The sequence below is a fragment of the Ambystoma mexicanum genome, chromosome 3q, assembly GCF_040938575.1.
Source record: "Ambystoma mexicanum isolate Mex_15411 chromosome 3q, UKY_AmexF1_1, whole genome shotgun sequence".
Lineage (NCBI taxonomy): Eukaryota > Metazoa > Chordata > Amphibia > Caudata > Ambystomatidae > Ambystoma > Ambystoma mexicanum.
The window spans coordinates 785,256,226-785,282,629 of NC_090926.1; the positions used below are offsets into that span (position 1 = coordinate 785,256,226).

The window sequence follows — 26,404 nt, forward strand, 5'->3', positions numbered from 1 at the left end:
CTAAATAAGGAATTCCTGGGTCTCTCGACCTGGTGGAAGGCAAAGGGACAAAATGGCCAAAGGACGGAACAAACGACTTAGTGACACAGCCATTTTCGGCACTGGCCACAGTCTTGGCGCAAACGAGGTAAACGCGTTATGGTCCATAAAAACAAAGTAAAAATACTAGGCACACTTGTACAAACACAAAAAAATCCTTAGGGGGTGGCTAGGGCCATAAAACAAAATGACCCCTATGCGCGGTACTGTAAGTTACATGGCACATAGATAAAAAGTTAACAAGAAATGGCAACATAGTGGAAGACTAAGGAAACATAGTTTCCCAGTACTGACAGCCTGAAGGACGAGTCAGTTTCCCCATAACAAATGAGCGAAAGCCCAGAGGAGTGCAACTGAAGGCTGTGCTCCACTGGAATAAAGTCAAGTTAGGTATTCCAAAAGAAAGCAAAATGTTTGGGTGTTTCACAAATGGAGGGAAATTTGCACTTAAGGGACATCTTTCCTAACACTTGCCCTTCCAAGACCTAAGGACAGGGGGACTTGATCCACCACTGGATGAGTCTCATGTTTAGGTTGACTAAACATTCTGGACAACCCATCAGCATTGCTATGTTGGACACCTGGCCTGTGCTCAATGGTTTATTTGTTTATTATTTATAATGCACATCATACCCAGGGGTATCAGGGCGCAGCAATTACAAGGCAGTGCAAAGCTTAGTTACAGGGAGTCAAAAGTGTGAGACATTATTTACAAAACAGGGTGTACTGCTATTTACAGTTATTACAGGCATTATGTACAAAGTTATCGTTATGGTGAAGTCAAACCCTTGCAGGCTTATGGACCACCTGAGCAACTTTGGATTCTCTCCCTTCATGTTCATTAGCCACTTTAAGCGCTTATGGTAAGTTTGCACAGTAAAGGGGGTCCCATAGAGGTAGGGCCTCAGCTTCCTTAGTGCCCATACGACAGACAAACATTATTTCTCTACAGTGGACCACCTGAGCTCTCTGTCCTTAAGCTGGCGACTAATGAATGCAATCGGGTGTTCCTTGCCTTGCCCATCTATTTGTGATAGTACAGCACCTATTCCAGTGTCAGAGGTATCTGTCTGTATAACAAATACACATTTGTCGTCAGGGGCCCTGAGAACGGGGGCCTGGCACAGGGAGCCTTTTAAGCCATTGAAGGGCTTCTCACACTCCTTATACCAAGAGGTATTCTTGGGTTTCTTTGGAATGGTGAGAGCAGTCAGAGGGGCAGCTATGGTGACATAGTCTGCCATGAAGTTTTGATAGTACCCAGTGAGACCTAATAAGGCTCTCATCTAAGCTTTGGTAGATGGGGTAGGCCAGTCTTGTACTGCTTGTACTTTACTGGGTAGTAGCTGAATTCTCCCTCCACCTACTTCATGGCCAAGGTAGACCACAGATCCTTGTCCAATCTGGCACTTACTGGTCTTTATGGTCATGTTGGCCTTCTGAAGAGCCTGCAATACTATTCCCAGGTGTTTCACATATTCTTCCCAGGTAGCACTAAAGACTGCTATATCATCCAGATATGCTAAGCAGAATGTATCTAACCCATTTAGGCCATGTATCACAAGCCTTTGAAAAGTAGCAGGTGCATTCTTTAATCCAAAGGGCATTGCCCTGAATTGGTAAAGACCCTCTGGGGTTGAGAATGCTACCTTCTCCTTGGCATGTTCTGCTAGTGCTATTTGCCAATACCTGCAGTGAGGTCAAATGTGCTGAGGTACTTGGAGGCACCCAAGGTATCCACTGGCTCATCAATTCTAACCAAGGGTTGAGCATGTGGCATAGTGACAGCATTCAGAGCCCTGTAATCCACACAGACTCTCATCTCAGATGTACCTTCCTTTGGCACCAGAACCACAGGCCTGGACCATGGACTACTAGAGGGTACAATCATCCCAAGATCTAACATCTTCTTGACCTCCGTCTTGATGTAAGATATCACTGTATCTGACATCCTGTACCCCTACTTTTGGTAGGTACTTTGTTTCCTGTTTTGTGTTTGCACCAAGGTGTCAAACCAGGATTCAGAGAGAACAAGGGGGAGAACTTCCCAAGCAAAATTCTTGCTACTTCTTGCTGGGTAGAAGTCAGGTGAGGGGATACATGGACACCCTCAATGGAGCCTCGTCTTCCTTTCTGTCTGATGGCAAAAGTAGTGCTGCGATTTCAACCCCTTGGTTGAAAGCCTTCAACCTATTTATTCGAAACACTTTGGGGCCTTACCAGGTCTCCTAAGGTCCACTAAATAGTTTACCTCACCCAGCTGTTCCACAGCAGTGCAAGGGCCTGACCATGTGTGATGTAGGGCTCTAGGCCTTATAGGATTCATAATCATGTCTTCTTGGCCTGGGGTGAAGTGAACAAGTGAAGCCTTCTGGTCATACAAATGTTTCACCAGAGCCTGACCTGCTTTCAACCTATCACTGGCCTGAGCCATTAGAAGGACCATTCTCTTCCTTCAATCCAACACATAGTCCACTACATTAGTAGTGATGGAAGGAGTATGGCCAGTAGTCCCCTAACAAGGTGACCAAGAAGAAGCTCAAAGGGGCTGAAACCAACACCTTCCTGAGGTACCTCTCGATGGGCAAAAAGTAAACATAGCAACAGGAGATCCCATTTTCCCTTTTGAGGTTCTTCCAGAGCCCCAATCATACTTTTTGGGAGTTCTATTAAACATCTCAACTAAGCCATTTGTTTGTGGGTGATAAGCTGATGAGAACTTATAAATGACCCCACACTATTTCCACTTGGCTTGCATGTACTTGGACATACAGTTGCTGCCTCTGTCTGCCACAACTTCTTTAGGGAAGCCAACCCTAGTGAAAAATTCCCAGTATTGCTTTTGCAACTGACTTGGCAGTGACAGGCTTCAATGAGATGGCTTTAGGATATTGGGTGACATGGTCAACTAGCACCAAGATAAACCTATTGCCAGAGGATTTCTGAGGATCAAGGGGACCAACCATGTCAATCCCTACCCTTTTGAATGGCACCCCATCACAGGGAGTGGCACCAATGGAGCTTGGATTGTTGAGCCACTCTTGCCAGAAATCTGACAAGTGGGCGCAACTCCCACAATGGCCTTCTATTTGGACCCCCATTTTGGGCCAGTAGAAATGCATGGATGGCCTCTGCTTGGTTCTCCTGATCCCAAGGTGACCAGCTAGAGGAACTTCATGCACCATTTGCAGGAGGAAAGGTCTTACTTGAAGAGGGACCACCAACCTCGTATGGTCACTTTCAGTAGACTCTGTGGGCTCACTGTACAGGAGCCCACCTTCCCAATAAATCCTATGTTTCCCAGGAGGTTCACCCTAAAGCTGGGAACAGGTCTGTCTCCTTAGGCCATCTAAAGATGGGCACTCACATTGGCCCTTACTAAACTCTTACCTATCAGGGCCACCTTCAACCAATAAACTTTGGAGTTTGTGGGTTAAGAATTTCATGCAGCACACCTTCCTCGTCAGGACCAGGTGCTTGGCCAACTACCTTAATCTCAGTGGTAGGTGAGTTAAGGGGAATATTCTCTTTCCCTCTTCTGAGTTTCTTGACTCCCTTAGCCTTGGGTTTCCCCTTAGACTTTGGCTCAGTCTTGGACTTGGCCGGGGCAGCCTTTGTTTGTGACCTTGTACATGGTCTTTCTGCTGTGTCCCCCACGAGACTTAAATCTCTGAGGTCATTTCCCAGCAGAACCTTTCCATGGACTTGCCTTTGAACACTCACAGGAATCCTTACTACTGTACCTTTATGGTTAGATTTACAGGCATTACTGGGACCTGTGGTCAAACCCTCAGCAGAAGGCAAACTACTTTTAATAATTTCTATTTTGTTTTTACTACCAGCTTTTTCAAATAAGTTCTGCCTCTCTCCCCATACAATATACAGAGAGGTTTTCCCTTGTTCTATGTCCAAAGCCCTAGCATGTGCAATACTAGTGATTTTACAATCCTTATTGTGTGAGGAACAGACAGTGTTTGGCTTTCTTGCTGCATCTGTCTGCTAATATGCCATTACTCCCCTCTATTCTTTTTCTGCCATTTAACTTAATATGTTTTGTGCTCCGTTTTAACATAGAAAGTGCCCTTTCAGTAATGATTTGTATAGCCATTAGGGATTTTAATAGAGCAATCATGACTTCTCTTTTTTTGGAGAATACTCTGCTTCTCATGTTCATTTATATGTATGCTCTTGTGGATTGCAGGCTAGCTCACAGCTTCATGGACTCAGTTTGGATCGTCAGACATAATATTCCAAGAACAACCAAGACTGCTTCCAAACCGAATGGAGGAATAGACTGATTGTATTTCTCTCCAGGGCCAGTGATCGGGAACACCAAACCTGTGAGGATGAAAATTGGCCAACACACCAAGGAATTTTCTTTTGCACACACTGGTTTTAGAGATCCCATGGCTCCAGTGCCACAATCCTTATATAAACTGGACCGCTCATTGCCATATAGGAAATGTAACGGTGCAGAAGAAGGAGGCTGACACAAATGTGGCATGTTAAAGACTTTTTTTGAATAGGAAAGAAAAAGAAAACCTATCTATCCCTATTCCTAAGAGTAGTTTCCCTGCCTCCACTAAAGACATAAGATGACTGTCAGGATATCTGTCAACTCAAAGGGATCCTCCGTCTTGTGTCAAGGAAACCTTATTTCAGCCCCTTAACTAAAGAATAAGACAGTACTGTTCTGGTCCCAGGAGAATGACTCCCTTCCTGGTTTGTTGAAACAGTTTGCAAACCTTAGCACAGTCTTGTGTCTCACACATTATCAACATTTTCTTGATGGGTCAGGAGATCTCCTGATGTCTGGTGTTGGATAGCCCAGGGGAATTACTCCGTTCCCCAGGCCTTTTTGGACGTTAATGCCGGCCCAGGTTCTCAGGAAAAAGGGCTCCCTTCTCCTGGTATCTTGCTATCAGTTTCTTACAACCAAGGGAAGTGACTCCCTTCTCCTGATCTTCTTTTCATTAGGCTTCACACCCACAACACCCAATTCTAAGTGTTAGAAGGATCCACAACCCTGGCTTCTCTTCTTCCTTGAACTGGCCAACTTGGTTCACTTTCCTGCCAAGTACTGCCACAAGGAAGATGACTCGTATCAATGTCTTGCTTTGGTTCCCATGCCCTGGTTTCTCTTCTTCTTTGAACTGACCCACTTGGTTCACTTCCTTCCAAGTATTGCCACAAGGAAGATGACCTGTAGTTTGTTTTGGGTCCCTGACCCTCCTTTAGCTGTCAGTGGGCTTACCTCTGCCACTGTCATGAGGATCTCTCCCTCTCAAGTTCCCTTTATTGTGCTTGGGGTCATCGATCCTTCCCCAGTGATCAACTGAGTCTTTCCACCACTGCGATGAGGAGGAGAAGGTTTGTAGGCTTTCTGCCACTGCCGTGCTACACAAGCATTATGATTGCAAAGGGGCCTTGGGACAACTGCATGTGCCCTCTTGGTAAGCTGCCTTGTATCCTGTTCTGGGTCTTCTATGCCTCCCTTTACCTTGTTGTGGTTTTTCGGCATATCCCCATGGCTTCCTGGGATGGCAGACATTCGGTTCAGCTTCTCCAGCATCTTGCTTTCCCTGCAGCTGTGTGACGGCATTCCTGCCATCTGCGTTCCTTACTCCTCTCAACACTGCTGTGCCGAGATCTGCTCCTGCAGACTTCCCGATCATCAGACGTGGCTGACTGCCAGCATCCTTGGAGCTCTCCCCCTCCAGATCAGAGACGCAGGTTTGAATCTTCCTTGTTCATTGCACATCACACCTGATATCTTCTGCGGCTGCCCGACACCAAGTTTTTAGTCCATTGTCAATTTTTATACAATATTGCCAGCAGTGTCTGGGCCCATTGTATAAGCCCTTTGTCTTGTATAAGTCTCGTTCATATGTTTCATCTTTATTGCTCCACGGGGTCAACTCATCCCATTACATGGATTACCTAGGTTCCTGTCGTTCTTCTTCGTCTCAGTACTTACAAGAACCATGGCGTACTCTTCCTTATAACAGTACATAGGTCTACTGTCTACAAAGAGGTTAGCAGAGAAAGGAGAGGCTGGAGTATGTGGGGGTGTGATGCCCTCATTATGGCTGTACCCTAGATGGTCGTCCTTATCCCCAGAGGGGGGAGTCCCTCTTCATGAGATCCTCCTGCATTATACCACCCACAGGGGGGGACTATCTGGTAGTATCCTCACCCCCCTGGCTTCATGGGAAAGGGATCCCCCTCGGGGAGAAGTGGCGACATCTAGTGAATCGTCACAGAAACTGCGATCCTCAAAGACTGGAAACTTCAAAGTGCATGTGAAATGATTGTTACCATATGAGAGATACCCCGGAAATATCAGGACTATGTATATGTGTTTCATGAATCCCAAAATACCTCATTGTCAATATGATTGTGCAATAGACCTTATTCCTGATTCAATGGTTCTCTTTGGGTGAATGTATATCCTGTCCAGTGCCAAGAGAATGTCCATGATTTAACGGAATTAGAAATGTTTGAGTGAGAAAAAAACAAAAGTAGTTTACACTCCCCCCGAGCATTTCTGGTAACCTGCACCCCTCCACCCCCTTACTTACCTTTTGACGGCACACTTCTGTGTGTGCCGCCGACTCCTCTATCCCCATGCGACACTGGTTCCCTTCACTTACGTACATGGGATCTGGCGCTGCAGGGCTCTTTTTGTTTTTTTTTATAAAACCTTTTCTTGACTTAGCGGGGGACACACCCACAACCCCTGAACCCATTGTAACAAACAAGGGTGCGGGGTACACCCCAGCTCCCCGTGTTTGCTACTATGCTACTGAGTGGTGGATGTGTTCGGAATTCAAACAAATCCACCATTAAGGTTTTTTTTCAGTCAATTATACAGATTTGGTGCCAAGATGACCAGCCTAAAGGAATAGTTGGACCTTATTCTCCAGAATGGCGTAATCTAGGAATCCAAATCCCCAGGAGGTGCTTCACTGTTTTTGTACAAAAACATTCAATATACAACTGAAAAGCACCCTGCCTGGACTACCAAGGATTACAACATATTGTCATCAAGGACAACTATCCTCTTCCTCTGATGTCTGATATCCTGGAGACATTATGATAGGTACAGATATTTTTGGAATAAGATCGCAGGGGAGCATATCATTTAATCAGAATACGAGCTAAAGACAAATGAAAAACTACCTTCGGCACACACTTCGAGCATTATAATTAAAAGGTTAAGCCTTTCAGACTTTTCAACGATCCTGCCACATTCCAGAATTTTATCGATCATGTTTTTTCCGATCTATTGCATCGGTCTGTTATAGTTTACCTCAATGACATCTTGATATACTCTGGACACCTGGAGCAACATCCATGACAGGTTTGAGAAGTCCTCCATTGATTAAGACAATACCTTCTCTTGGCCAGCACTGGCCCATTTAGCTAATCCGGATGGAACTTGCTTTGATCTTGTTGCCAAAGCTGCTAATTTTTAGAAAGATATGCATGTGGTATAAGATGGAACCGCGAAATAGAGTTCTGTTGTCTGTGACCTGAATCGAGCCATGATAGGAGGCCAATACCTAAAACAGCCATTAATTGATCTGTTACATGAAATCAGTTATTTGTTAAATTGACCCCTTTCATTTTAGCATAGCCACTGTGTTACACTTAACTGCTTTTTTAGTATAGTCACCAATTTTAATTCAGACGCATTTTGAATATAACCCCTGTTTGGAATTCTGCCGCACTTTGAATTCGCCCCCTTCTAAATTCAGCCGAATCTATAAAACCAAGAAATCAGTCAGGACACACCGGTATGGATCTCACTCCATGTTTATGGAAGATAGCCAAAGGCACAGCTACCCCTCCACACACTCCGCACACATCTCTCATACACTACTCTAAGACACATGGCACAAACCTCTGCCATAAGAATGCAGCTACCCCCTTGACAAAAATTCTGTATAACTTCATGCATAATGAGCCTCCTGCTCTTGCATACTCTCCACACCTACCTACACCTCACAGCACCATCCATATGCTTGCTTGACATGGTCGCTAGCAGGGCGTTGGCCACCCGTGCCTACCTGAGTATTGACTAAAATGCACACACGCATTCTAAACTCCTCTGACAAATTTCCCATTCCTGGACTTCGGTCCCCTGAGGGCGTTCACCTACAGCACATTCAGACCATGCAAATGGGAAAAAGCACTATACAAATGATTATTACATTACACGAGGGAAATTTCTCCTTACAATGGGTATACACTTTTCACAACTGGAAGGGAAAAAGTCAAGCAATGAATATACAAAAATAGATCTGATATATTGTGGTACCTTGTAAATATGTTTGCAAGTTTCGGAGCAGTGATGAAAGGAGATTTCACATGTTTTTTTAGGTTTAATTTGCCAGAGGAAATAGTTGTGGAAAGAAACAAGATCAGACAAAATTAAGAGTTGTGCAAGAGACCAGGGGAGGTCAAATCAATAAAACAACTGATGATCCACTGCAGGGCCACGTTAAATCTCAGACACCCATTATTTAGGTGCTTTGTGCACAACCTTAAAGCCATTTCTGCAGATAGCTTCAGGGGTTGCAGTATGGAGGGAAGGCAAATCTTGTTCATTCTTGCACTTTACGCCTTCTGGGGACATCTGAAACACCAATTCACCAGTCTTTAAAATAATCTATCTAGTGTACACTTAAGTTAGCCTTAAAGTCTTTATTTGCACTACATATCTAGTACATTAATGTGTACGGTTAATGAAATGTAGTTGTGAATACGTTTGAAATCTGTGTATGTACAGTTTGAATTAAAACCAACATAACGTTAATTCCTCTCTGGGGTTATCACTATGGCTTGGTACCTCTGAGAGACCCCCCAAACTCCTGACTCTTGTGGGTGTTTTCCTGCTTCTCCTGACTGGTGTACTTCTCAGCTGCCTGCCTTCTCAGGACATTATTCTGCTATGATATGATATGGCTTTGAAACACATTGTGTATAGGTGCTATATAAATAAACATAATATCATGATAGCTTATTTATAGCGCACTTAATACCCAGAGGTTTCTAAGCGCAGAACCGGAGATCGAACCTGTGTTGCTCCGTGTCGTCTTGCTTCCAAGGCGAGCATGTTGCCGCTGAGCTATCCTCCCTCCCTTCCTTCTTGGAGGAGGTGCTGGACCCAGGCCTCTTGGATGTTTTCTTTTGATCTCTTGCTGGTGCCTGGATTCGGGGAGTAGGAAAGGTGTTGCATCTAGATGGATATTTGGGGGAAGGAAATATATTACACTTGCCTGTATTATGGGGGTAAAATATAATGCAGCCAGCTTTAAATTTGGGAGTAGGAAAGGCAGGAGTAGGAAATGTATTACACCTAGCTGTAATTCGGAGGCAGGAAACGTGCCACATTTTGATGGATATTTGGTACAAAAAAGTGTCGCACTTCGATGGATCTTTGGGGCCAGGAAATGTGTCACAATTAGATGTATTTAGGGGCAGGAATGTTGTTGCACTTAGATGAATTCGGGGGTAGAAGATATTGGGTAGGTTAACAGGTGCTGCACCTAGAAGAAGAAATTATGTAGATTAGCAGATGTATTGCATATGAAGAAATGAGAAGGCTAGCACATGCATTGCTCGTAGAATTAAATTGAGTAGGCTAGCTTAGAAGAAACTGCAAACCGTAGCACATGTCTTGACCGATCTGTGAAGGTTACACAGATTGAACGGTGGGCAATGTGCTGTACCCGGATAGATCTGGGATAGCACCAGTATGCAACACCTTATAATGTTAACTTGTTTATTGTGCTCGAAGATATATAATGATATCCTATCACATTGCATTATAAGATCTATAAGTTAGCCATTGTAACACATAATGATACATGCAGTTATCCTTGACACTGCACTAGAAGATGTCTGTTGGTTGCCTATTAAGGAACTTAGAAGATACTAGCAACAAGTAGCCGTTCTCTGAACGGGTTCTGTGGACAGGCATGACAACACTCTTATCAATTATTTGGAATCAACGATCCTGTAGGTCACTGTTCTGATTTGCTCATCGCTTGATCTGCTTTGCACTCTGAAGTAAACTGCACTGAGAATGGCCATGTGTGGCTGGCTGACATACACCAGAGCAGACATTGGGGGGAGGCAAGAGTTGGTGTGCTGCTGCATACTGGGACCTACTGTGCTTTCTCCCCACCTGTTGCCTCACAATGGCGTGTTGCAGTTCGTTGTGGTGGATTGTGGTGCAAATGTCCCAGAAACCGTGCATTCTAGGGTTGAGAACTGGTCCTTCTATGACCACATTGATGTTTCGCCGATTTCAGGCAACCATCTCATGTGTGAAGGTGCTGAAATCCAGGGAAAGGGGCGGGGTGTCCAAAGGGTATGTGGCCAGAAATGTATAGGGTGTCCTAACAGGTAACTATGGAAAATTTGGTGCAGATTGATGAAACGGTGTGGAATTGTATAAGGAACACTGGTTTGCCAAGCCACACACCCAGAGATGTTCACTTGTCTAAATATAGAAAGAGTAACACTATAAGGGTAGTCCATCTATTGTGCTAGTAAATCCTATGACCCTAGAACTTAAGGCAGTCTGTCTGTCATGCTTAGAAGACAGTATGATATAGCCATTCTATTTGTGCTTGGAGAACTCTGAGGGTAGCCTCTGTATAGCGCCTAGAACAGCATAGGAGGGTAGCTTGTCGTTTTCACACAGACAATCTGATCACACAGCGAGATCAAAGATAAGCTCCATCTGAGCTTAAGTAATGTGTAAATGCACCACCTCGGTGGACATCTGTCGCAGGCAGGGCTATTCATCCACACACTTTAGAATGCAGCTACGACTATGACAGATTCAGTGTAGCTGGGCAGATAACAGCTTCGCTCCTGACACCAGGTTTGCCTCAACACCTCTGCCATTCAAATACAGAGACAACCTACTGCAACTTTCGATCTAGCTGGTCAGATATCGAGTCTCTTGCACCAGCGCTCTGTTGTGACCTCACTCAGCATCCATTCACATGTCTGGCCTCCTGGGTTGCTTACTGGTGCCTGACCAGCCTGTCTAATTCCTAATCTTGACCAAATGCACACACACAATCTAAGCCTTTTCTGAGAATGAATGTTCCTATACCTGGACTTTGGTCCCTGAGGGCGTTCCTACCACAAAGCACCTTGAGGACATACAATTGGGCAAAAGATGCTATATATATGTGACAACTACCACTACTACTACTGCTACTGTCATACCACTGCCACTTGTATATATGTTTGTGGCATCTGCTTAGGACCCATTGGACCTTAGCCTCCTACAGGTGACTCTATAACTAGATTGTTCTCGACTACCTGTAGAACCACTGCCTTCTTGATGACTTTTTCATGCCATCTTGCATCTTGTGTTTTTTCTTTTCACAGGACGGAATTGCTAAAGCTCTTGCTGACCTGTTTCTCAGAGGCCATGTATTTGGCACCATCCCCGGAGAGTGGCAGCGGTGCCAATCCTTGGGTGCAGTTCTTTTGCTCCACAGAGAACAGGTGAGCTGAGTTGGGTAAGGCGAATTATGCACACTGCGTCGTATGGGTCACAGAAGCTGTCTGAGCCCTGGGGCAGATTTGCTGCATTGATGGTCCTGGAAGTTTGGAGGTTTGATTTTTCCTCATTGCTTATTTTTTCAGTTCTACTGCTTTTCCTACTGCTTGAAAATGTCTGTAGCCTCGTGTTTGATTGGAAAATGTTCTCCAAATTATGATGTGTGAAAATGGAAAAGGAGGACCTCTACACTTGTGTATGCCCATTTGCACCTGGCCCCTCCCTCTACCTATGTATCGCCAAACATTGTCAACCAGTTCCTGTGTTTTCCACCTCTGGGAAAGGTGTAGAACTGAACCACCAACACTGTTCTACTGTCATATGTGACAAGGCGCCAGAAGCATGAGTCGGGCACAGAGGTGGCAAGATTCAAAATGAGATTTATTTATAAGAAAAGAAAACTTAACTAGCCCTAACAATAGAGGGATTCCCCTACCTAATAAATAATAATCTTGGGTCAGTGTAATCAGAATGTCTGTTCAACTAATAAATCTGACCTCCGTCCAAACTCTTGGACTAACCCGATCACTACTAACAAAAATCACGTAATACTATTCAGGAGAATTACTGCCTTCCAGCACTAAAAACTGTGAAGGCATCATGAAGTAAGACACAGACAACAGATTCAACTTTGCTTTATTTTACTTAAAAGTCAGGATGGAGCAAGGCCTAACTTGCCCTATGCTAAGGTGGGATTTCCCTGCCTAAAGAAAACTAAGGATAGTCTGTGTCTGTAAATTCAACTCAAAATCGGTCTGTGTCCAAAACCTATACTTGCCCTCACAACAAACCATATACAATGTGCAGGGATGTTGGCAGCAAAAGAAATAGTGTTAAAAAATAAAGATCTGAGCTTCTTCCATCTCCTGGCTTGTACTCAACTTCCCCTTCCCCAAGTTCAGAACAGTCCGAAAGCCCTCAGGGTTCCCTTCCCCAAGAGTTCTACAGTGGTCTCGAGGTTTTGTTCTCTAAGAGTTGAAACCAATTCACAAAGTCTCTGGGATCCCGTCCCCAAGGGTACAAATCTTTCAGATTGCAAAAAGGACAATATCAATTCAGATCTTCTAGTTTTCAGGCTTTTCTCTATTTAAGGTCTCTAGGTTCCCTTCTCCAAGATTTCAAATTTCCTGCTTTAAAAAAAAAAAGAAAAGGAACAAATACCAGTTCAAATCTTCTAGCTTTCAAATGAAAGCACTCGACTTTCTCTTCCCCAAGAATTCAGCTCTTTTAGCTTCCAAAACCAATATCAGTTACTATCTTTGGTCAGCTAGGCTTTTCAATAGTTCACATGAGTTGTTCTGTTTCTGCGTTTACCATTCACTTCATCGGCTGTTGTAAAATACAAGCTTGTTTACATTTGTTTTCCTTGGCTATTTTCAAGTAGGGGTCACTCCATCTAGGCACACACGGTACACCCATCACAGGTCACGCAACCGATAACCCTAGGCCCTTTGTTATGCTTCTGTATTCTTCAGGTTTTCGCCAGCACAGGTCTGCTTTCTGAACCTGTAGTTCCTTGGGCTCCTGTATCTTTGTTGAAAACCTATTTCAGATTCATCCTGGCAATCTTTTTGACTTTGCCACAAATTGTGTCTTCCACAACTTTGTATCTTTGGCCCACACGTTCAGATTCTCCTTGGCAGTCTTTTGGCTTTGCCACAATTTGTATCTCACACAACTCACTCTGTGGTTTTCACCCCTTTTCACCACCTTGATTTCACTTCATTCATAAGTGCCCATCACTTGCTTTTGTTTTGTGCTGTATTCAAATATGCTCATATCTTTCAGTTAGTTCGGTATTCAATAATGCTGGTTGCGTCTTTCAAAACTACTTGTAATCGCTTGCAGCTTGTTCGGTATTTAAAAACACTGGATTTGGCCTTTCATCGCAATTGTAATAGTTTTCAGCTCATTCTGCATTCAGATGTGCTTGTTTCTAGCCCCTGGAGCACCTCAGTACGAGTGTTCCCTTCTTTGCAATCACTGGTATGCGGCTGCTCCTTCAGGCTTCTCTGTTCTGCTTCATGGTTTCTATTCGCTCTGCCTTTTCCTCGTGGGAGCTACAGCAAGCAAGGCTTGACATCCCTGAATCCTGAAGCACGTAGCTGTGTTCTTCCCCAGTGGGAGCCACTGAGAGCAGCACTCGCTCTCTGAGACCTGCAGCTATCAGGAGGCTTTAGTGTCCAACAGCTCCTGTTGTGGTCACCGGGAAGGGAGGACAGCAGGATTTTCTACCCTCTCATGGACAGCCTGACCACTGGAATCTCTTGCACTCCTGCTCAGCACGGCTTCCCTCAAGCCAGTTCCTCTCCAGCCTGCGTCCTTCTCTCCGGGCCGTCTCTCCCCTTCTGCTGGGCGGTCACCAGTTTTACACACCTAGGACTTGTTAAATGACTGCATGTGCGAGTCCTTCGCTTTAATTGCCTGACCATGGTGAAACCTATTAGCTGGACAAGCATGGTTATTACAATTGGGCTCCTCCAAAGCCCTCTTCCTCGGCTCAGTACCAAAGTGGTGTGAATGAATGGAAATATGTATAATTCCTGATTGTTTCCTTCTCATTTTGGTACTCGGCTGATGTTTATCTGTATTAACAAGAGGAGGATGATGGGTCCCGCCCAAATAAGGATGTGTCCTCCTAGTTGATCTCTTCCTCACCCAGTAAAACAATGGCATTTCTAAAGGGTCACTTTGAGAGGAAGAAAAGGGAAAAGGTTGACCGTAACCTACAAAGGTTGTTAGGGTAGAAGGTTCATTGTGAAAAGGGAATGGGGATACCATGTCTCAACCAAGGACGTCCTCTCCCCACGTTCCCTCCACCCAGGTGATCCTCCCTCGCTTATCCACCCCCCGGGTCAGGATCCGAAAGCAGTGGTCTTTCCCTGGCCACTTGAGCAGAGGATGCTGGGGGAAAAGAAGTGAGGACTCCCTCAGGTTCCTCACAACATTTCAAATTCAAATAGGGACACCAGGAGAATGACGCACTTCTCCTGACTCGGTTCCAAAACGTATTCCCAAGGTTTTAGTTTGTCTGTTAATCTAGGGTCCAATTTGCCGACCAGCAGAATCCCTCCATTCTCCTGGTGTAAATAGTTCCTTGATATGACTTTCCAACAGAGGTTGTAACTTCTGCCACAGTCCCCCAATGGGTGTTACACATTCATCCTTTGCACCCTGGGTAATGGTCCAAAGATCCCCTCTTTGGTTCTCTGATGATTTACCAATGATTCCCAACTTTGAACAGTATCTCTCTTGATGAGATTGGTATGAGGGAGTTTAATTTTGACCTACACTGCACAGTTCTTTTCTTCAGTAGTTTCTCCACCACTGGGCCAAAAGAGATCACTTTCAAGTACAAATTACAGTCCCTTTCACTTGTAGTGTTGTCCCTGCCACTGGGGCAAATGAGATTACTCCCGATGCACAGGTTGGAGTTTCTTTCACTAGTAGATTTGGCCATGTTACAATATAACATTTCTGGCACTATAAAGAGTGTTATAAGACTGTGGTGGGTAGCTTGGGGCTTCAGATGGAAGGGAGTCGGGGAAGGGAACCACAGAATGAACTTCTCTATCCCAAGAGGGGCACCCTCCTCTGGAAGGCCCTCCCGTGTATTACCACCCCTAGGGGGATTATTGGTTAGCTGCTGCACCACCCTAGTCCTACAGGGGAGGTCTCCATCATTCAATCATTTGTCACACATATCTATGAGCAGGGGTGTAGGAGACACTCAAAAGTTGGGGGGGAGGGCAGGGGACACCTTGTGGACTTTGCTACAGACGCAATCCAAACTGCCATTGGGCTAAGTGCTGAAATGTTACAACGTATATAAACTAATATGTTGTTAGATTATTTTAAGAAAGTACACCAAATAATTGCAGTTTAAAAACACAGATACACCTCAAATGAGATTTCTCATCTATGGCACAAAACGTAAAGATGATTGTAATTTTTATCAACACAGAAATAAAGTATGTGTGCACTGCTAGACCAAATGGTCAAACATTTGAAATCTAACAGGGATTCTAAGGAAAAACAATACTCTAAATCTCTTTGAAGATCCCGATGTAGCTGTAGTGAGGGGGATTTGATATTATTTAACTGATGTGTTGGACTTGAAGAATGTTTTATAGAGGATCGCAATAAGTGGTTGTCTTTTATGCAAACAAGTAAACATCAATATTTGAATGAGGTTCCTCCAAATGAGGAAATAAAGTTCAGAGATATGTTTCTGCACTGCCGGACTCCTGTAACATTGGGCACAGGTTGAAGAAACTTACAGTTTTCTCCAAAAAACATTTTAGATTCAACAATCAAATAATCCAGATTTGTGTTTCTTTTTTAAATGTACCTTTGGAGCTATTGCTACACAAACTACGTTGGAGCCTTATATAGCTGACAATACATTGGTGGAGAAACCACAGTGCCTGTTTCCTATAGCTCTAAGGCGGCATAGTTTGCAAGGAACCCACATAGTGTGATTTCTGGTACATGGGGTGCCACTTCTGGGGGAAGTGCAGAGTCCTAGGGCCCCAGAGCACTAACGGGACACTAATTGTCTGCGATAACACATGGTGTGTGAGGGGAGATCAAGGCAGACCCATCCTCTCACATGTATACACCTTTGACGTTGTCACCAACATTCACAGGCAGCATTAAGAGTGTGGTGTGTGCTGATCTGCTTACTGATAAAACATCTCACCTATCCATAAACAACAACCTGAGCAACAAATGTTGTGATTCACAATATATATTTTGTTTTCATGCATATGTACTACATAACACACATTTGTTCATTTACAAGGGTATAAAGAAAAATAAGTCAGAAGTGGAATTATATCAAATAGATTCAATATGACAAATAGGATAAACATAAAATTCCATCTAGACCGATCAGCCCCGTCTCCTTGATTACTAGCCCCTTTTCTTTGGTTGCTGTGTGCCTTCTTCTTCGCCATCTCTCTTTGGGAGAATAGCCACAGTGTAAAAAGGGCCATTTATTTCATAGTCAGTGAGGATCATGAACATTAAGTTTTTTGTGGCGTTCAGTATGCATGACACATTCTTTTGCTATTGATGATATTTCTTCCAGATCCATGTTATCTGTATGTATATTGCACACAGCAGCATGAGTCAGCCTTTTCTGAGACATTGGTGAATGTAGCAAGGATTTCAGTCATTACAAAACAGTGAAGCTTCTATCAGCCTCGCAGGACAAAGCTGGAACAGTTCGGAGGATCTGCAGTGGCGTCACCTGTGCAAAGTAAGCTCTTTCAATGAGAAGGATCCCAGTTCTGAGACTGAAGAATACTTGTTGATGCTGGATAAAGTTAATTGTCCAGCAAGAAGGAAATATTGGATTTCTGGGTATTGTAAGGTACTCATGGTGACCACAGTAAAGACAGGCACAAGTGATCACAGTTCAATGGTGTTAATCAAACTATAAATGCAAGTGGAAAAACATCTAAACTAAACCTAAATCTAAGATAGGAGCAAGATTCTACCATCAAATGAAAAATAAGGCAGTCCTAGTGGCGCTGTGTCAAATAAAAGGGCATATACTAAGAAAAACCTATTGCCAGTCCTTACGCTAATTACAGAAAAGAGTGTGGGATAGAGTTTTCAATAAAGATAAAGTGTTCACAAATAGTAAGTCAGCATGCGATTGCTAGGGGTCACCCTTCCCCACGTTTTGAGCATGGGACAAGGTGGGTCTCTTGACTACAGCACACACTCAAACCTTCCCAGCATGAACCGACAGTTCCGTACCAGCTATCAGGTTCTTCAATGGTTAAGTCTCTTTTCAGTAAAAAAGTCTCTTGCCTTTGAGGGCCTGATGTATTCAACAAACAAACAAACCGTTCTGTTTTTCATGTACGTTGGGTGACGGCTTCACCCCTGGGTCTTGCCCTTCTGGGCGTAAACCCCATACAAATCATACTCAACAAAATAAATGCAAAGTTCATTTCCAAATAGACCTTTGGGGTGGGGTTTGACTTTCCACCTCTGGATCTCCCTCCTTTGGGTTCAGACCCCTTTGGTACGTCAGCCTCCCTCCTTCGGGTTCACTATGGCTTTTTCTCGGTTCACGAATCTTAGTTTTTAGCAGTTCTTCCCTTTCTGGGTGATACTGGCTTCATCCCTGGGTTCCCCTCTTCCGGGCTTGAATGTTAGCCTCCCTCTGCCGGGTTCACTCTGGTTTGTATTTCCAGAACAATCTTTTATGTCATTCTAGCACAATGTCTTTTCACCAATTCACTGTGAACCTCCCTTTCTTGGGTTCACATTTGTCAACACAAAATGTTCCGTGAGGTGTCAGGCTTCGCCCTTTCTTGTCGGCATCCTCTGCCGGGTTCACTCTTGCCAACTTTTAGAAAACAGTTCACTGTGGATAACCCTCTGCCGGGTTCACTCTCATTAACACCGTTCTGCGGGAATTTAGACTTTGCCCGTTTCCATCGGCATCCCTCTTTCGGGTTCACTCTTGCCAATTCTTGTCAACACACTGCTCATGCACTAGTTTCACCAAGCGGGATTCATCTCCCTTTGCTTTTCATTACTTTGTTGGTCAAAGACATTTGATGGTACAGAGGATTTTACAAGCCCCCTGTATGACCACTTTGACCTCTTCTCGCCTCTTCCCAAGGTCTTCTGGTTATGGTAGTTTCTGCCATAGGGTAATCGCCCAGAGTTTCCTGCTAGAGCACCCACATGGTGCCGGCTTCCTATATTACTGGTTTTTCCCCCTTCTCCATCAATCGTATCTTTAAGCCTTTCAAAGTTCAGATTAGCCGTTAGCTACTTTTCATTCAACACAGTTCCGTTTCTTATCGATTCTCCCCTCGACTCACTGGCAGTGATGAACCAATTGCCTTTCTTCTTCTTCGAGTCATGGTTGGTACCACAGAGACCCGTGCCTCTCCCCGACTTGCTTATCAGCAGAGGAGGGTCTCATGTACCGAAGACATCTGCAACACACGCTGGCTATTGTTCGTGGTCTTATAATTCCTTCTGCTGAGGTTTCACAGGCTTGGTCGGAAAAGGCAAGGTCACTTCTCTCCTTGTCACCCTCTAGGTATGCAAAGTCTTTATTCTCCTCTTGAACTGCCGTGCTGAGTTAGCTCTCATTTTGTGTGGTCTGCCTTGCTCCCCAAGTGCTCTTCTGCTCCACCTTTTATCCCTTTGGGGAAAGGAAAGGGTCATCAGGTGTGTGTGATTCGGGTCAAATACCTGTCTCTGCCTTGCCCTCAGGTTGGGACATGTCTGTTAAACTGCTGTTTGTTTGTTTGTTTGTTTTATTATTTATAAAGCGCGACATACCCTCAGGTAACAGGGCGCAGCAATTCCACGAAGCTTAGTTACAACAGCGTAAATATTTACAGACAGGTATTACATACAAAGTATATACAAGTTGACCTAATTACAGATGACAGGAACAAAAACAGGAGAGCAAAAGATACATACAACTTACTTACATCAACAGTGTATACAAGAATAGGTGATGATTGTGTAAAAGTGAGCAGGCATGCAACTAGGGAGACATGGGATTAAGTCCAGGCAATGAATCCTAGTTGCATAACATGTTAATGAGCATTCGCTTTCAGCCACAAAATGGTATTAGTCCTGAAGTTTTGGTAGGGTAGGTTAATTCTCAGAGTGGGAGGTAGGGAGTTCTACAATTTAGCTGCTTTCACCGGGAAACTATTACCGCCAATTGTAGAAAGATTAAACTTGGGAATAGTGAGGCAATCTTTGTAGGCAGTTCTCGACGGTCTCAAAGATATCTGTCAGTGGAATCTGTCGACCAAGTAGGTAGGCGCTGCATTATCAAGGGATTTGTGCGTAAGCGACAGAGTTTTAAGGAGGATGTTATCATTAGTTGGAAGCCGGTTGTTCTGTCGGCTAATCTCGGAGATGTGGTCTCTTCTGGAGATTCCTAATGCCGCTCTAAGAGCATTATTTTGGAGAGTTTGGATTTTTCTAGTAATAGCTTTAGTTGACCCCAAGTAAAGAGTATTGCAATAGTCCAGGCAAGATAAGATGAGGGCTCTGGCTAGGGTAGTACAGCTAGTGTCAGATAGAAATGGCTTGGCAGTGTGGATAAGCTTACACGTGTAGGCCGTGGAGGATGGTAGCGAGTTAACTTGTTTGCTGAATGTCAGGTTTGAGTCGAGATAAAAACCTAATGTTTTTACCTCATGTCCGACTTTGATACTGTTGCCATCAATTGTGAAAGAGGAGTAAGTGAGTTTTTTTAGACTGGATGTAGTGCCCAGGATGATGAGTTCAGTTTTATCATCATTCAGGCATAGACCATGTGTGGCCATCCATGCCTGGATGATGATGTACACTCTATTCACCAAGGCCAAATCCGCTTCATAATCCCCCGAAAGCGGGAGGAGGATATGGGTATCATCTGCATAGTTAGTGTAGGTGATACAGAGATGATCCAGATCATCGAAGAGGGGCTTGGTAAAAATGTTGTACAATATGGGCGAGACGCTCAAACCTGGGGCACACCACAGGTGATTGGTATCGGGTCGGCAGCTGCTGTGGGAGAAAAACCCTCATGGTTCTACCGTTTAGGAAGGATCTAATCCATGTAATTGCATTATCAGAAAAGTGTGGCGCTGTGTTAAGGTGGTTGCAGAGTAGGGTGTGATCAACCAGGTCGAATGCGGCCGAAAGGTCTAGGAGGAGGAGTAGGGCAGCTTTGCTGTTGTCTCTGAGCTTGTCAACTTGAGTCTTGAGATCAATAAGGGCTGTCTCTGTTCCATGGTGAGGGCGAAAGCCCATTTGTCTGGTTCCCAGTAGATGGTGTACTTCCAGGTGTTTTTGGATTTGTACATAGGCAACCTTATCCAAGATTTTTAGAAGAAAAGGTACTGTCGTGATTGGCCTGTGGTTAGTTGGTGTGGAGGGATCAAGAGGTATTTTTTAAGAGTGGGAGTACCCAAGACTGTTTGAGATTGTTAGGGATAGTTCCCGTGGAGAAGGATGCATTAATTAGTTTTGTAATGAAAGGAACAGAGGTCTCGGGCTGCATCTTTGATGAGCTGTGCAGGGCAGAGATCGCCCTGGCAGGTTGATGGCTTCAGGGACAAGATAATTCTTTCTACTTCAAGAATAGAGACTGTGGAATATTTAAATCGGGTGGATTTGTTAGCCGTGCTGCTCTCAAATGTTTTGGATTGGGTGGAGTCATTTAAAGAGGCTCTTTTGCAGGAAATTTTATTTTGTAAGGTGGTTATTTTATTGTCTAGTGTGTTTTGGATCTCTGAGCACCATTTTTTTAAATCTTTGATGCAAGTGTCAGGGGGAGCTATGGGGGTTTCTAATTCTTTGAGAATAGAGAATAGTTCTTTCATGTTAGATTTGGCTTGGGATATACGCCTAGCGAAGGATGTGCGTTTTGATAGACCTATTTCTTTTTTATAGAGGGATGAAAGTTTAGTGAGTTTAAGTTTGTTGGCTGCTGAAGGTCGTTTTTGCCATGCAGCCTCGCAGCTTCTTTTTTGTTGCCTTTTTTTAAGAAAGGCGTGAACCATTTATTCAAATGGGTTTTAAGCTTGCTTGGTCTAAGTTTGAGGGGGGCAAATCCAAAGAGGTGGTCATAATTTTATTATATTCTTCGACCAGGATCTCCGGATCAGTATTTTCAGGGAGCGAGTTGAGGGTGGGGAGTAAAGTCGGGATAATCCTATGCACGGTGATACTCTTTTTATTTCTGGTTAGCATAGGTGGAGCCCTGATGGCAGGTAGTGGGGGGGTCTGTTGGTACAGAGCATAAAAGACACAAGGTAGTGGTCGGTCCAGGCTAGGGGTGAGATGGCAAGGATATTGGCTTGGCAGTTATAATCTGCCACCCAATCAAGTATTCTGCCTTTATTGTGGGTAGGTACATTACTTATTTGGGTAAAGCCTAATTCTGAAAGGGTATTGCGTGCGGTAAGGGCGAGCTGGTCTGAAGGGTCATTAAAGCCCATGTTAAAGTCTCCAAGTACAAGTACTTGGGTAGAACCTTTGAGATTGTTGGACAAAATTGTGTTAATGTCATCCTCAAAGGTTCCAGGAGGGCCTGGAGGGCGGTAGATCAGTTGGATATTAAGGGTGTGGGCATTAGAGAGAGGGACTTTAATAGATAGTAGTTCGCATGAAAGGACATCAATAGGAGTGATTATTCTCCTAGGGAGGCTACATTTGTGGATGATGGCGATACCACCTCCTCTAGATTTTGATCTGTCTTGTCTCAATATGGAGTAGCCGTCTGGGACTGCTAGCATGAGCATGGGGCCTGCTGCAGGGTGTAACCAGGTCTCGGTGATAGCGAGGAAGTCTAAGGGCCTCATTATACGGATGGCGGTAAGGGTTTACCGGTACCGGTATTTTACCGGTACCGGTAAATACTTACCCCCTTACTATGAGGTCCTTTTGCGGGTTGGGGAATTTAATGCCTGCTTTTTGCAGGCGTTAAAACCAACCCGCAAAGGGACCCAGGGAGCTAATTACGGTACCGCAACTTGCGGTACCATAATTAGCGCCTTCCCCATTCCCATTATGCCCTATGGGGCAAAAATGGGAATGGGGAAGGGCAATGGTGGAAGGGGGAATTACCGCCCCGCCGACCTTGGAATGGGGCGGTAATTCCCCTTTCCACCGAAGTATTTTACCAGCATGAACCATGGCGCTAATAGCGCCATGGTTCTCCGCCATCCGTGTAATGAGGCCCTAAGTCTTCACTAATAATTAAGTCAGCAATTTCTATGGCATGAGCTACCAGATATCTAGAGTTAATTAGAGCTCCCTTGATCAGAGAATTCACAGTGGTGGTCTGGAGAATTAGTCCTTTGTCTTTTACTGTAGGCAAAGATGTTTGTGTTGGAAAAGGAAGTTGGTAGAGTTTCCAAGTGTCCCACAGGGTCGGAAGGGAAAGAGTTGTTATATGGAATTGTAGTTTTTGTCCTAGGGGTTTGGGTAATCTCGGAAGGGTATTTTTTATAGGGTTTGTGAAATGAGTAAAAGGGTTTATGGGAACGGTAGTTGTTGGTGAAAGTTTTCTGAGTGTTAGGTAAATAATTATTATAGGGACTTGGAGTAGAATGGTTGGGAGTATTCGGGCATGGAGGTGGTAAACAGACATTCCGGGAGAGATGGTTTCTAAGTGTACCGGGGTTTGAGTTCCTAGGGAATTTACCAGATATGGAGTCGTCGTTGGATTTAAATAAAGGAGATCCTTTTGGCGGAACGGAGGTATATGTGGAACACCCTATAAAGGCTTTAGGGACTTCGTCTTCCTCACCTTCTTCTTCAGTATAATACAGCGCCTCACCTGGGGCATTTCCCTGAGCATAACCCTGAGCTCCCCAACCCAGGTGATCCTCCCTCGTTCGTCCACCCCTAGTGTTGGGATCTGAGAGTGCCAGCCGTTCCCTGGCCACCTAAATAAGGGATTCTCGAGGTCTACTGGAGAGAATACCCTTAGGTTTTTCACAGTATTTAACAACCATTTGAAAGCCTCTCACTGGTTGATGGAAGAGTGGAATGGAAGAGAAGATAAGGTGATTTGGGGGAGAGTGAAGGGAGTAGACGGGAGGAGAGTTGGTAACAAAAGCATCTGTCTTTTATTTGTTCTTTCATTCTGTACCTGGGTTGTGATTTGCAGAAGAAATGTTGCCCACCCAACCAAAATGGTTAGGGAATGTTACCCCTCTTCTAAAAAACGTGTTTTCCGGTAACAATGGTCACATCTTCTTTCTGTGGCAAACTGTGGAGTATCAGTTTTGCAACAGATTTCTGGTCAGACCCTCAGCATGTACTGCTAATAAAGCACCCATCTTTCTTAAAGTGTGATGTTTTAGTGTCCTGCTGGTACAAAAGCACAGGTGTCCTCGCCAACCCATCACATACAACCAATAACCAGTATGTGTTTAACAGGAGAGCAATGCTCACGTTGCTAAATCTAAAGAAAGCAATTTCACAGTGAATGGGGGCAGGCCAGTCTGAAACCATTTGTCACTCCACCTGTGCTTTTGTCACAGGCCAGTGCATGTGGTAGGGACGGGGAATGGTTAAATGGCTTTTATTTGCTTTTAATACATTGGAGAAATGCAGCCTTTCTATTTGAATATTAATATCTTTTCAACTCTGAATCATACAAAACAAATTACTTAGTGGTGTTGTGGGCTTAATAGTAAAAATTTTTCACCATCTTTCAAAAGATGCTCTGAAGAATGCCTTTGATTTCTCTGACTTGCCCTCCAGCCTCTGACGGGAAGGCCGGAGAGGGCGCGACAGCATCTAGATATGCGCCCACTCACCACTAATCCACAGAACAGTGACCTTAATGGGCAATTCAAAGGAAGGAAAGCACAGTCTGTTTACATGTTTAGCCCTTGGGAAAAGAAAGGCAGGTTTCTGAACTGAAGGCCATGCTTCCCAATCGGATAAATAAGCAGCCTTTCCTTTCACTTGCTCCAGATTCTGGCGGGATAAATCATATTGTATCCCCCTGATTAAAATTGTGGGGGGGGGATTTTTTTCCCTGCTGTCGCCCCATTTCCCATCCATGTTTATGAGCAATTGTGCTGGTGTTAGTTAATTTATTTGCAAAGCTATTTTTTGTTTAGTTTTCCTGGTTGGACTGGCTTTTGTTTTGACTTGATCTGCTGTGTGCTTCACACCGCTGGCTTCAGGAAGTCATCATTTTTGGCAGGCCATTTTCTGCAGCTGCCTCACCACATCTTCATCCCCTGCATGATTACTGTTCATCCTGTTGAGTTCCGGAGTGTGCTTTACTGGACTAGGGCAAAGCCCCCTTGGAGCCTAGCGTAGACTGATTTTGTTGATAGACACAAGCTCTAATTCTCAGTGATAAAGTTCTGGTAAAAGAAGCAGAGCCAAGATGTTCCATTAATGTTTATTTCTAAAGTTTACTATCGATCGGAGGTGCCCTCTTAGCACTAGGGAGCAAACTGGCGGAGTTACTGTACAAAGCAGCCAGGCATTGTTAGATTGATTTCGAGGTATTTCCTGAAAAGCACTCTTTTCATGTAAGCAACAGTGTGAGAGGAACACATTTTCAAGGTCATTGTGTGAACGTGAAAGCAACAACCCTCGAACCTATCTTGCAAACCCAGCAATGCACTGGAATCTCCAACTCCTGGAGATTTACAATATATATTAACAGGGAAGGAACAACATCCGTGCTAACAAGCAACATTGTTTGTTATATGAAAGGAATCCAATGCATCATAAAATTAAAGACAATTTTATTCTTTCAAAAATTCACATCTATGTTAAACATTAATTACATTTTATTTTATTTTTATTTATAGCACGCCGTAGCCCACATATTTTGTATGTAATAAACAACATAATACAAACACATATATTAACAACCACAAGCATGGGTTCCATCTATTTTCAATTTCCAAATTTTCACCATTTTTTAAGAACTGCTTAATAGACACATCTTCGATGGACTCATTTTTGCACTTATGACCATTGTGTCCATAGTGTTAATTCGACACCTCAGCATTGATCTGCCTACCCCTGATACTGTGGGGCATTCACCCGGAGGAAATCCATATAGCAGCCCATGGATATCTATTTCGTAAAGTCATTCGTCTTCACTTAGGTCATCCTTTTTGTTTAGAGGCGTCTTGTGTTCAATGTTCTTTATAGCTGGTAATAAAAAGCAATGTTCACTCTGTGTCTTACGGTTCCCCTTTCTTTACTTGCTTTTAGTACCATCAGTATGTGTTTACTTTCCATCATGTATTCACTCTTTCCATTAAGTGTAAAATGATTCTTTCTGTTAACTAGCTTCCCGCACTTTTCTTCTGTAAAACACTAAACAGAAGGAATATTCTGTATTATTGTATGTTGAAACTACATCCCTGCTATACATAAAGGTACAATCTGATAAATAAGGCCCATACCTCATTGGGACATACTTGATCACCCTTCGTCTATGTGATGCACATCACGTGTGCGTGCTTTATGAATGTCGTTGAAACTGTCCTAAACCTACTTGAATACGGACCTGTAAAATTGTACGGAATCTTTTTATTACTCAAAACATCTAAAACCAGTATAGTTTTGGGTTGGGAACACTACCTCTATTTGCTTAGTACTTACGTCCTCCTATAACGTATTGGAGAGCCGCTGGAGGATAGTTAATCGGCATGCCGCCATTCCCCGTGTGGAATTCTGTACTGACGCTGTCTCTAGGGAGACTTCCTTGCCACCATGTTTAATCCGCGTCATTCTGTAGCTCTGTTGAGTGTAATCGAGCAACGTAAACCTGTGTAAAACGCTTGGGATTACAAATGTGGGCGCCATTTTACAATAACCACATAAACACTAAACTGAATGTTCACAGTTCACTACAAACTAACGTTCGATACACTTGATCTACTACTATGCCGCATCAGTCTGAATCTTAATAATCAAGCCTCATCGTGCATCACAACTGTGTGTGAAATAAATGCTCTGGATTATACACTTGGGCACCATCATGCATTGATTGGCTAGCCTTGTGTCATCTTTGTTATGTTTGATTCTGATCACTGCCACTTAATTGCCGGACTATGGTTTTATGGTGTGAACATGTATTCTGTGACCTCTGCCTTGCAAAGGAGTGTGATTAATAGCAACCACATGGCTACGTGACCAGTGTTCACATGGCATGTTGCGCTTTGGGCTATGCCTCAAAGTTCACCATAGTGAGACATCAAACCAACATCTCTGTTCAATCCTCTGTGTTTTGGT

General features: G+C 43.9%; 1 protein-coding gene across 1 annotated transcript in view; it reads left to right on the plus strand.

Moving 5' to 3' along the window:
- The window catches only part of HID1 (HID1 domain containing), a 396,446-nt gene that overhangs the window by 158,436 nt on the left and 211,606 nt on the right, over positions 1-26,404 (plus strand). Inside the window, exon 6 of the mRNA XM_069654845.1 lies at positions 11,458-11,577. Coding sequence (XP_069510946.1) covers positions 11,458-11,577 — 120 coding nt within the window. The remainder of the gene's footprint in view (positions 1-11,457; positions 11,578-26,404) is intronic.